The sequence below is a fragment of the Copadichromis virginalis genome, linkage group LG18, assembly GCF_057382275.1.
Source record: "Copadichromis virginalis isolate Kocher_CV1m ecotype Utaka linkage group LG18, C_Virginalis_male_GT1.1, whole genome shotgun sequence".
NCBI lineage: Eukaryota > Metazoa > Chordata > Actinopteri > Cichliformes > Cichlidae > Copadichromis > Copadichromis virginalis.
Genome location: NC_140635.1, coordinates 19,683,605 through 19,696,873, shown reverse-complemented (window position 1 = coordinate 19,696,873; position 13,269 = coordinate 19,683,605). Strand labels below are relative to the sequence as shown.

Sequence of the window (13,269 nt, the reverse complement as noted above, 5' to 3'; positions counted from 1 at the left end):
CCCTACAGCTAAGAGAAAGGATGACCTGGGGGTCCGGGAGCCCAGCGAGAACGCCTCCCTCTCTACTCGCCGGGTGAATCAATCACAGACACTGGCATCGTTTCCAAAGAGGGGGGTGGAGGGGGGGGGGCGGGGGGGGGGGCGGGAGAGGTGGTGGTACAGGCTCCTCCAAACGTTACTTATCTCTGCCACCCTTACTCCCTCCCTCCCTGGCTCGCTCGCTGCCTCAACTCCTGCACACAAATATGCTTAAACTCTCTCGACAAGACTTTACTCAGCAAAGGTGGAGTTGAATAGTGTAAGTAAATCTCTCTCTCTCTCTCACACACACACACACACACACACACACTCAGCATTGCAGCTGGGTTGTGATTAAGCACAAGTAATATTTATGCTTCCTGTCTTCTCTATCATAAAATACAACTCCGCCCACCTGCCCAAACACACATGCACACACACACACCCATCAAGCTACACTGACAGGACAGAATCCTGGCACAGGCAACACTACTGCAGATTTATTTATGTAGCATTTGTACCTCCCGTAATGAATCCCAGGGCTGAGACTGAGTAACCAGCTTATTTAACCGAACCGTAGCACTAAGCCACAAGACAGTAGCGACGAAATGGCTTTTATAAAACTAGAAGAGGTGATATTTCTAAGTGAAAAGCCAAACTGCCCTCTCCTGCATCTAGCCCGGCTGAATATGACAAAAGCCAGAGGCAAGACGCCCTAAGAGGACCGTCACGGACAGCATGAATGGCAAAGTGTTCATAACTCATTCATTTAAAATGGCACACAGCAGGATCCAAGCGTAGTAAATCACAAGGCCACTTCTCACACCCAGGCTTGATATGGACTCAGGGTTTGAATTATATCCTTGTGTCGATGCTGTCCAGCATTTTGCTTGTGTGTGAACTCAGGATGCTGAAGTTGTGTGAACATCAAAATTGTAAACAGCGCAACGTCACTAAAGCGCTAACGCTGCCCTAACTTTTACACTTCACAGATGAAAGAACATGTTAACTAATTCGACGTTCGTGAGCAGAAGGCGACCTTGACAGTTTGTCAGTGGGCAAGTGACTAAAATAAAGTTTCATGGATGGTGGCATGTATTACACCCTGTGGTAAGCCCTGGTTTGAGGTTTCACGGTGGTTCATAAATACTTGCATTAAAAGTCAGCTACATTTCTTTTTGACCGTGACTCATGAGCCTGTTTGAAGCTTCCCCCGCAGCTGCAGCAGTTTATCTCTAATGGCCGCCGGGTTTCGGCTCATACTTTACATGTTTGATTTGCACACAGACAACAACTCCGCAGCAGCAGCTGATGAATTGCAGCGCTTATTTAAATGTAGGCAGCATAATCACTGCACGCAAGACGATCAACGTTTAAATTAAACCACAACAACAGAAAAGAAGAACAGCTGCGCTTGTTTAGGCTTTTTTTCTTCTTCATGTTAACAGGACCCGCATTTAAGGCCACTCTACACTGAGGATAAAGATGAACTGTAGTTCACACGCGCCACAGGAGATGAGGTTTCATCAAAGAGAGTAATTGCTCTGGTGACTTTACCAAAGGATAATAAAGTCTTTCAAGTTCATAGAAGAAATGGCGGTTGTAGTTATAGCTGTTTCTGTTAACAAGCTCATTTTATGCCGTGACATTTCCCCAGGGTCCTTTAAACAAGCCCCTGATTGGTCATCTTCTGCGTTCATTTTTCTTACATTTACAGCTATGACATGCTGGCTCACAATAAGTCACTGTAATTGCAATTAGTATAAAAGGTCAACGTGGTTATTGCTGTAGAGCACAGAGGTGACGTAGTGTTTTATCACACCGACAGAGCATTAACCACGCACAGCTTGAAAACTTATAGCACTGCTTATATTTACTTACAGAGTCCGTCCATTTGTCAGCGTCTGCTGATTTCACAGAACATGAGCAACCATCAACATATTTTAAGAGCCGATGTCAAAACACAATCATTAATAACGTCTACAATTGATAGCACGCAATAATATTCAGGAGACATTAGTTTATTGCGTATAAATCGCAATGACAGTTTGCATTTCTGTGTTTTTAAATCACATATATCAGCATGGTGAAGGGACTTCTGTGATACACATATGGGCCTCCAGATTCAGTGAGAAAACAAGATTTAGCATTCAGCCCAGTGGAGATAATGAAATCATCAGTTTATGTTTTGGTTTGTGTGGAAGTGTCTGCTGCAATGGTGTATCCAGCTTCTTAATTGAATTTTTATACCATAATTTGTCTGGTAATACCGAAACAGCTCCACAGTTGTGGTCAGAAGGACATAACAGCTTGATGATGTCATCAGACACAGTTACAGAGGGGAGGACACATACAGAGGCAAATATGCATGCTCATACAAACCTTATCATACCTGAGTGTTTTAGCATTGCACGCAGAATTTTCTGGTAATTGTTTGATTTATTTATTTTTTTAATCTCTGCAGCAGTGTTGAAAATGTTTCTCCTTTCAACCCACGTACAGTTGTGGTCAGAAGTTTAGATATAGACATCATGGCCATGAATGTCATTGAAATTTGGTGCTTTTAACAAATTCTTTGGGCTGTTATTTTTACAGGATGGAAAGTTTCTACTTCTCAGCATAAAAAGGATTTTTTTACAGCATTCATTGGACTGACCAATACTCTCCAAATAAGAGAGTTGTAGATTTCCACAAGTGAAGAAAGTATCCTGGAGCCATTTCTAGTTAACTCCAGATTACAAGATCAGGTCAAACAATTGTACATAAGTTGAAGTTATTTGGATGGTTAACAATGATCTGGAAGAAGATCCAATTCCCTCTCACTCAAATGAGAGGGAATTGGTTTGCAGTTTTATGATAAACAAAGGAACAACCAACAATGAAGCCTGCCATGAACTGGAAACTGCTGGAACATTAGTGTCACTGTCCACAATAAAAGAAGTTTCACCTGACCGTGGACTGAGAGGGTGCCGAAGCTGGAATTTCCAGTTGTCAACACAGACAAGCCAAATTCATCTGGAGAAAGGTTTTGTGGTCAGACAAGACAAAGATTAATCTATTTGGCTACAATGTGGCTGTCAAGCATGGTGGTGGTAGCATAATGCTCCGGGGCTGTATTGCTGCCAGTGGTGGTGCTGGTACACTGCACAAAGTGGAAGAAATAATGAAGGAGGACTACCTCAAATCTTTAACTTCACTTCAAGTCAACAGCTAGATGTTTGAAACTTGGACATGTTTGGGTGTTCCAACAGGACAATGATCCCAAACAAATATCAAAACTGGATTTAGAATGGGTAAAACAGGCGAACATTACATTTCCGGAACAGCCTTCCCTTCTTGTTTTTTAAAGTCATTGAAGATGTTTGCTGTTCAATCATTCCACCCTAAAAGAGGAACACTTCAAAGAAATCCTTAAAAGCCCCAATATTAAAAGGACATTCATGCCCATGATAGGATATGTAAACTTCTGACCACAACTGTACATGGACTGAAAGAAGTAATGTTTTCAACACGGCTGCAGAGATAGTATTTCACAACTACAGGATAAAATTCTGTGTGAAATCCTAAAACGCTAACATTCAGGTGTGAAAAGGTGCGCATAAGCATGCATGTTTGCCTCTATACGTGTCCTTCACTTCACAACTTGGTGTCTGATAACAGCATCAAGTGCAGTGCAGCTCTAATTTTGACCTTCAGCCAGACCACGGCACCTATCCCTGACACTCCTCCCTGTGGATTCTAAAGATTCATGCTGCTGTCCTTGGTATGCACTTCGTACACGCTTCAGTTTGAGTTCAGGCTACAACACCAGTGCAAAGATATGAATAGAGAAAACATCATTATTCGTCAGAATAGGAATGAATCTGGGAATATCTGTGTGTCACGCTATGATGTGTCTTTATCAGCAAGTGGCTTCACTACAGGCAGAGTACTATCAGGTCATCTGTCACAGGTGACAGGAACAGATGAACCCTGCGCCCCAGGGAGCAATGCAAGTGCAAGATTGTGTCCAGGATGAAGAGCTTTAGGTGCTCAAAGGTGGCCGGGAGCTGCAAAACCTGGACAGCTTTTATAAACATGGTTCTCATCTACAGCAAGCCTTCCCTGGGGAGCCTAATCGCAGCATAGCAGTTAGTGGTGAAAAATGACTGCTGCTGAATGGTGTCTGTTGCTTCTGGGCATCCCTGGTTGTTTCTGTCTCCGAATTTCATTTCATTGAACAATGTGCTATTGTTTGCAACAGCATTATCACTTTCAAAGCGGTCATTGGATAAAATAAACAGATGGTATCAAAATGTGCACAGAAAATGTGTGCGTGTGAGCGCATCAGGAAAATGAAAGTCATTTTATAATGGTTACTACTGGCTGCGGGCAGCAATACAAACATTTTAAGCAGGCGATTCAAAGTGCAATGGTTCAATGCAGAAATACTGAGGGCTCACTAGATGAATACAGAATGCTTTTGAAAGGCATTTCATCCTTATTCCTGCTGCATACAAATCATTTCAGTGAAAGTTTGTCTGTACAATTTTACTCCAGGGAACCTTAACATTCAGCTCAGGGTGCCAGTGTATCCTTGACACACACACACTTTCAAACAGCGCTGATACAAGCTCACTCAAAACTAACACGATCAAACAGATGAAAGGTACAATCGTGTTGCTTACTAACACACAAAACTACACTTGAGTGGTAACATGCTGTATGACCCCCGCAGACAAATTTATAATGCCGTCTTACAAACTCTTTTAAACTCTCTGCTAAACCTCAGAGGGAAACAACAGAAATTTTATCTGGGAAAGAGAAAGCAATGCCAGCTGACTGTCTGACTGCCTCTCTTAGTTAATGCAAATAAAGGAAGTCTAGACTCAGGGGAAAGCCACTGGCCTCAAAAACGTCAGTCAGCGAGCAGCACCAGAGGCAGACGGCACCACAGATGAGACAAGATACGGTGAGGCAAAAAAAGAAATATATTTTCTGCTCTGTGGTGTAAAGTAAAAAAAAAAAAACCAATGATTCAACTGGGGGCATGTCTAAGCATAAATACATGATGCTGAGTAACCATTCCATCAGATGTAAATGATTCAAAAATGATGAATGAAAAGGTTTTCGCTCCAAATTTGCGACAGAGCAACGATATGTGCGACAAGATTAGAGTCCTAAAATAATTCAGGAAATTTAAATTAAGCAGGTTCGTGTGACAGCCTTGTTTCCACAATGCTCTGTGGGATTTGTGCATCCTCGTGGGGGAATGTTTCATTATGAAGCCAGTAATGGATGTGATCTCTACAAGTAACAAACATCAACAGCAGCTGAAGCAGCATTCAGACTGACAACAAACACTGCAGAAGCTTAATATAGTCATGAATATAAGTATAGAACTCCCTAATGTGGTGACACTTTGTGACCTTTTATTGGACACAAAATTAGAGAATCCTGGAGGAGAATGATGCATTTTGGTAATACCAACAAATCGAAGCCTTGTATGTGTGTGTGTGTGTGTGTGTGTGTGTGTGTGTGTGTGTGTGTGTGTGTGTCAGAGTCCATTTCAGACCAACAACTACAGCTTCTTTCTTATATAAACAGCAAAATCTCTTCTTAATATTTTACCTTAAACAAAATCATAGCCAACTGCACCTCAGTTATTTTGAATGTAATTCATTTTCAATAGGGATTTTGAAAGATAGCGTAACATTAGTCTTTTATATTTGAATTGTGTCATAGATACAGTATTGCACAAAAGGTTTGAGCCACCCCAATTCTCTTGATATTTTGCTACAATAATGGGAAGTAGGAGAAGCGATTTGTTGAAGCTTGTGTAAACATAAAGGAAAACACAGAATTTGAGGTTAAATCAGAGTTTATACTATTCTGAAAAACTTGAAAGTCAGTATTTCTTATGACCACTTTTATTGTTCAGCATAAACTCTCTTAGGCAAACTTTCCCTTCACTTCTTTAAGTAGTCTTTAGGAATAATTCCAAGCTCTTCTTTGTTCTGTTCTCTGTCAAGATGACACTGTTTCTACAATGCTGAGCTCCACTCTCTGGGGAGGCCAATCCATGACTTATAGAAAACCACACAATGGAACACTATCCAGTATGCTTTTACTACACTGGGTTTGGGGTCATTTTAATGTTGAAATATGAAGCTGCTACTAATTACATGCTGTCCATATGGTGTTGTGTGGTTGATCAAAATCTGATGATACTTTTACGCATTAATAATTCAATTAATTCTGACAAGATCGTCAACACCACCATGGCTCATTATGGTGCAAATACATCCCAAAGCCATGACAGAATCGCCACCTTGTTTCATGGCATGTCTCCTTCACTGATGATGATTTGACAGCTTTCAAATTTGGATTCATCACTTCTTCAGAGTTTTTACCATTGATTTTCAGCCCAGTTCTGGGGTAATCTGGCATACCTCAGCCTTTTCTCCCTGTTTTGCTTCCTTAAGAATGACTTCTTGACAGCCAACCTTCCACTGAGACCACCTCTGATGAGTTATGTTTTGGCATTTCCTATAGATTCAGCTAAAAACATGGGAACTGGGTTTGTTTTTGCAACAAGCTCCTAGTAACAAAGAGTCTAGAGATACAATTTAAAATTGGCTCCCAGAGTTAGGGTGCGTTTTCCGTGCTTGAATAATTTATATATCAGTGTTAAGTGACTTAAAAATCAAGCAAATGAAAAAAAGAGTTGTCTGAAAATGATCAGGTGCAAGGACTGAAAAAGGTTGAAAAAGCAGCCAGTGCCCAAATAAAAATGTTTAAAGACCTTCAGAAAACCAGGCGCACTATTGCTCAAGACCACTTAAAAAAATGACAACAAAGGTCTCCTCGAGACAAGACTCCTCGGTAGCAAAATATTAAAAAATTAGGAGTAGATCAAGACTTTTTCACAGTAGTGTTTTAAAACCACAATAATCATGTAGAGTAACATTTCATATTGTTACAGTCCTCATGCTTCCTGATTGGATGGGAGTGTAAGGTTTAAATACAGTAGCAGAAGACCTTTGACTCTGACACTAACATAATTGCATTAGTTGAATGTTTTATTATATTTTTATTAGGTTCATAAATACCCTTAAAAAGCTAGTTAGTAATTAATACCATTATGAAATAAAAGGAGGAGGAGGAAAGGGAAAAGAAGATGAGAGCAAAAAGGGAAATGAGAATAAGAATGTAGATTCTGACAGTAAGTCACTGTTAATATGAGCTCTCTTATTCTCAGGCCAGAATCACACCAACCAAATCAGGTTTAATGAATTTTAGTGCAGACATGTCTGCATTTTCTCAAAATTATTCTGTCCTCAGAGAAGGGTAGGCGGCTTGGATTGCCAAGGCCGGACTTAATGATTTCCCTTTCTATGCAAATTGTCCACAGATTATGGTAGAATTTAATAGGTTGTGTCTGGGAATCCTTAATAAGTAAAATACTGGTCACAGAAGCTTCAAGGCTTTGGGGCTTTCACGGCACTGAGCTGTAAGCGGAGCTGTCAGCAGAAATATGAGAAATATGGAGAGTACAAAAGGTATAGCCTCTCTTCACAGTGGAGAAATTTGTTTAAGTAAAAGTGACTGGAGTCCAGCAAAGCCTGAGTAATGAGAGAAAAGTCTGTCAACATGCCAGCAGGCTGCTGAAGCTTGGCAGAGAAGCCTCATGTTGACTGAGTATGTGCTTCCAGCAGGTGGCAGACTAACTCCAGCGTGAACCAACGTGAGCACAAGGGAACGATATCAAGACTCGGTCTAATCTATGACTAAAAGATGAGTGAATCCACACAGAAACTGGGAAATAATCCAGATTTATTAGGATTAAATTACACACTATTGTATCAAAGAAAACATGCACAGCAATGCAGCACAAATGTGATTAAATTAATGACAGAGAGCCGATTAGGCAACGACACCACCAAGCTTTCCACAAACAACACACATGAACAATCCTTAATCTGAAACTTAAAAGAGCATTTTTAAACGAGTGTACTTTGCTTGTAGCACTGTGGGTAACATTCATCTATAAATAGTCTACTACAGCCTGTGATCTTTAAACCTTTTTGGGGATGACATGCCCCCTAGAGACAGACAAATTTGTCACAATTTAAATATTTCACAGCTCCTCTACAGAGAATCACAGGACAGGGAAACGCATTTTGTCCTCACTGAAACCACAATCAATGCACCCCGAGGTGTAATGCAAGTTAACTTTGGCTCCAATATGCGGCTGCTGCTCGGAAGTGATGTTAGGCAAGTGCTGTTGCTGGGGAATTACAGGACAGGACAAGTCAGAAGAGATGTATTTTTATTGTCTGTTGATTTCATGTGTTTCCTTGTTTGAACTCTGAGGGTGTAAGCCACTGAGCTATAAAGGAAGATGGAGTAAAAACATTTGAAATTAGAGTTGAATATAAAATCATAAACAGTCTTCTCATGGAGAAGCTGTGGATGGATTTGCAGACATTTTATCAGATTATTTGGCATCTTTAATCTTAACTTCTAAAGTGAGGCAACATTTTGTGAGCGTCTTTGGCTCCCTACAATCAGATGCACATTCTTTATGACACCTACTGTTTCCAGAACAATCCTCGTGAGCTGAGTGATTCTATACTTAAATAAACAGGTGGAAAACTACCGAAAGGGAATCAAGATACTGCACCCAGAAGACAGCTACACCTCTGCATCTCAACAACATGTAATAGGAACCCGATCGTCTTCTTTTACAGTTCGGTCCACAGGACTTAAAGAGGGGGAGGGGGTCACCTCTTTACGCATCGGTGGGCTTTAAAAAAAAGTGCTCAAACAATTCTGCACAATCTGGTAGATTTTAATAGTTAAGGAAAGTAATGTTACTTAAAATAAGGAGATTTAAAATATAAGTTACCTTGACTGCCTTGATGGAGCCTCTGCGATAGTTTCCTGCACCTGCAGATGAGTTCATGGTCCCATAAATAGAGATAGTCTGCAATACAAAATATTCACCTGAAGTCGCCTGAACAACCAACTTTCATCTCTCTCTCTCTCTCTCTCTCTCTCAGCTGGTAATCACGAGGATCTCCGCGCTTGTTGTCTAAAATCGTAGAGCCAAAGGTGCCCAATGTACCTTTTCGCCGATAAGTGCATGCGTCTCAGCTACAGCTGTTCCAACAATGTGCTCCAGATTAAGCGTCACCCACCTGTAGTAAGGCTATTTAAAAGTGTTGTCCAATGGTAAATCAAAGCTCTTTGTGCGCAGCCTCGCTTCGGAGATAGTGAATCCCCTCGGGGGTGTACAGTGTGCGCTTCTCTCCTGAACGACACAGATGAGTCGCAGAAAAGCAGAAAGTTTCTAAAGGATGACGATTCACAAAGGTTTCCAGTCAGTAAATGGAGTTTCTTTGATAGATTTGTACAGTTCCTGCAGAATAAACTGAGTTCGTTTATAATAGGTTGTGCATTTACAAACGGGGCGATCGTGGCTCAAGAGTTGGGAGTTCGGCTTGTAATCGGAAGGTTGCCGGTTCGAGCCCCGGCTCTGACAGTCTCGGTCGTTGTGTCCTTGGGCAAGACACTTCACCCGTTGCCTACTGGTGGTGGTCAGAGAGCCCGGTGGCGCCAGTGTCCGGCAGCCTCGCCTCTGTCAGTGCGCCCCAGGGTGGCTGTGGCTACACTGTAGCTTGCTATCACCAGTGTGTGAATGGGTGGATGACAGGTTGTGTAAAGCGCTTTGGGGTCCTTAGGGGCTAGAAAAGCGCTATACAAATACAGGCCATTTACCATTACAAAGATGTAAAGCAGACTGTTTATCGGCAAACTGCACATGCGGGTTTTTTGTTGGCCATCTTATCTACGCTTTTCTGAAAGTTACGCCCCACGTAAGCGAGCATTTCAAGGATGGGTCGTTTCTGAGAGCTAATTTCACAGCAGTATCTAGCTCATGACTACACTGGGAGCTTTAGACTTAGCTCTCACAACCTTTTTATGAGTTGCCGGGCGCGTCTGACGCGGTTATTAGTTGGACAAAGATGCGTAATTTGACCTCCGCCGGTAAACTTCCGCATCGAGCTGCAATTAGAAGCTTTTAGCCGTCAGAGTTGATCAAAGGCGAAGCTGTGTCGCCCTCCAGCCACTCGGAGTTTAATTTAAAAAAAAAAAATTCAGCGGGCCTAATGAGGAGGGGGATGCAAAAGAGTTCATTACAGAAAGTAAAGTGTGAATTTAGTAAAACCACGGGGAGCTAAGTGGCGGCGCACTCTGCAAATACTAATGATGCTGGGCTGGGGAGTCTGCTGCAGCTAATTAGACGAACGTAGGACAGACCTTTCTTTTTGTGAGAAGAAAAATGTTGATATTTATTTAAATAATTGTGTTTAAATTCTGTAAAGGCACTGCTTTGTTGCACTAGTTTCTTCGGTAAACAGTTGGTAAGTAGCTGTAATATGAGTGGACAACCTTTACTGCAAATAACGGAGTTGTAGAAAAGTAACATGTTACACCTAAAGGTGCACAGTTTAGTTATGACAGTTCACAGGTGGGAAATTGCAAAATAGTTGCAAAGTTACTACTTGATATAACCTGCTATTTACAAAAAGTCAGAAGAATTTCATTTCACTTCAAATTTGACATAAAATATTTGTTTTGCAGGGTGACCTTTCCATTGTCTGACTCTCATTCAAGACATTTCCAGAAAAAATGTCCATATATTCCAGAAAAAAAATGTGTATATATATATATATATATATATATATATATATATATATATATATATATATATATATATATATATATACATATATATATATATATATATATATATATATATATATATATATATATATATATATATATATATATGTATATATATATATCTGCACCATGGACGGCAGCCAGGCAGCTCTGTGGTGGTGTTAATGGAAGAACAGGCAAGGGGGCTCTAAAGCCACAGGAGACCAATTACAGTTGTTATGCTGTTGTGGAAATGCTGAAGTGGAGTAGAGGTTTCAGACCAGGAGCTGAGTTACACTGAACCCAAATAAATTGGAAATCAGCGAGATGGAATCGAGTGGGTGGAGGCTGAAGCAAATCTGCATAACAAACATGCTTTATGGTGCTTCTTCCTTTTTTGTCTTTTTCTCCATTTTTATGACCCAGCTTTGTAGTTTTATCACCAGCTGACAGACAGGCTAAAGTTTGAATGAAACACTGCAAAGAGCTTCCAGAGGTCATTCTCCAAGCCTGTTATCACCGTAGTAATCTTCAGTTGTGGTAAATAGCCACACTTTTGGTCTAAGGTTTGCACAAAGTTAATCTATTGTGTATTAAGTTATGCATTTTGTACTGATCATTGATTCTCTGGACATAACAATGAGAGCTTTACTGTTTTATAGCTTATTCCTACAGTTTCAGTAAAAAAGTAGGAAACTGAGGGCCATAGCTGTGTAGATAATAATGATAATTATCAATGCATCTCCAGTGATGACTTAATTTATAATAGCTGTATTGTCCTCTGTTCCCCAGTGTATCATGTCAGTTGATTGTTTTTAGCAAGAAATCAGCTGACTATTACAAAGTATCACTGTTCCCGAGAGCCTGTCATCATGAAACCATTTCCTGTCAGATGGTATATGAGAGCAGTGTAAATCCCATGCTGCATTTTCAGATCTTGTTTCAGACCCTTTGGTCTATAAGCACTTTATTTAGATGAGGCTAAAAATGCTGCAGACATTTATCAAAACAGACATTAGGCAGGACAGGATAAAGGTCAGACAAAGGATCCTGATTTGGTTTTAATCTGCAGAAAAATAAACCAAATCAAAGAAATGAAAAGAAAAGAAAATCTTTGAGGAGATTTTAACATTTCTACAGTTTTGATAAGGATAAGACAGAGCCACAGATATCTTCTAAGGTGAATTAATTTCCAAGTTGACTTTATGGGTTTTGCATATAGCTTACCTATTCTGTCCCATCCTCTGAAACTGCAATCTACACGGAGAATAAGTCATTGAATTCTGCCTGAAAATCCAATTTTTCTCCTAGCTGGCCTTCCCTGTTTCTTATTAGAATATCAACAAATTTCACCACATGAGCTCTGAGGCAAAAAATAAAAAATAAAATAATTCCCTGTTTTTTTTTTAACATCACTGATTTAATGGACCTGAGGGATCTCTGGGGTTGGTGGTGTACATGTGGGCAACACTGGCAGCATGTGGAGAGCCAAACCCTGGAGTGATAACAACCTGAAAGAACAGAGGAAGCAGTGCTATCAGCTTAAAAACCTCCTCCACTTAATTATGTGTGGGCTACTGAAGGTCTGACATGAATGCCATATGACCGAATACAGTTAGCAGCAATACTGCAGCGCTTAACTTGCCTTTTCACTGTACCACTTCTCCTGGAATTACTTAGCAGAGCTACCTGCAGGAACATTGGTCATACAGTGGTTATAAAATCCATTCTTGGTGGCTAACTTGGCGAGGGGCACTTTAGAGGTTGACTCACTTCCAAAATAATCCACTTGAACAGAGGAGTAGAACAACTACAATTGATCCATAAAGTACCTCTGTTAAAGTTTACAACCGTTCAAATTCAAATATGTTTTCGTTTCCAGTCTAGCTTTCCAAACTTTGCCATCTCCTTGTCTAAATCACCAGACTCTATTTTTCCTACTGAAGTTACAAATTTAAGAGAATGACAGAGAGTGATAAGTATATACATTCATGAAAAGACTATTTAAAGGAGCCTATTTGGGGCATGAAAGAGTATTTACAGCAAAAGGGTATTTTTATTAGGTACACCAATTCAACTGCTTGTAAGCCCAAATATCAAATCTGTGCTTCCAGTTGATAGAAAGGAAACAGTAACTCAAAAAACACTTATTACAACCAAGGTATGTAGAAGAGGATCTACAGTGGCTTGCAAAAGTATTCGGCCTCCTTGAACTTTTCCACATTTTGTCACATTACAGCCACAAACATGAATCAATTTTATTGGAATTTCACATGAAAGACCAACACAAAGTGGTGTACACGTGAGAAGTGGAACGAAAATCATACATGATTCCAAACATTTTTTTATAAATAAATAACTGCAAAATGGGGTGCGCGTAATTATTCAGCCCCCTGAGTCAATACTTTGTAGAACCACCTTTTGCTGCAATTACAGCTACCAGTCTTTTAGGGTATGTCTCTACCAGCTTTGCACGACTGAAATTCTTGCCCATTCTTCTTTGCAAAACAGCTCCAGCTCAGTCAGGTTAGATGGACAGCG

At 40.4% G+C, this 13,269-nt stretch overlaps 1 protein-coding gene across 1 annotated transcript in view; it reads right to left on the bottom strand.

Moving 5' to 3' along the window:
- The window catches only part of LOC146687691 (A-type potassium channel modulatory protein DPP6-like), a 99,900-nt gene extending 90,920 nt beyond the window's left edge, over positions 1-8,980 (bottom strand). Inside the window, exon 1 of the mRNA XM_085438630.1 lies at positions 8,909-8,980. Within this exon, the coding sequence (XP_085294756.1) occupies positions 8,909-8,965 (57 nt within the window). The 5' untranslated portion in view covers positions 8,966-8,980. The remainder of the gene's footprint in view (positions 1-8,908) is intronic.
- Between the last annotated feature and the right edge of the window lie 4,289 nt (positions 8,981-13,269).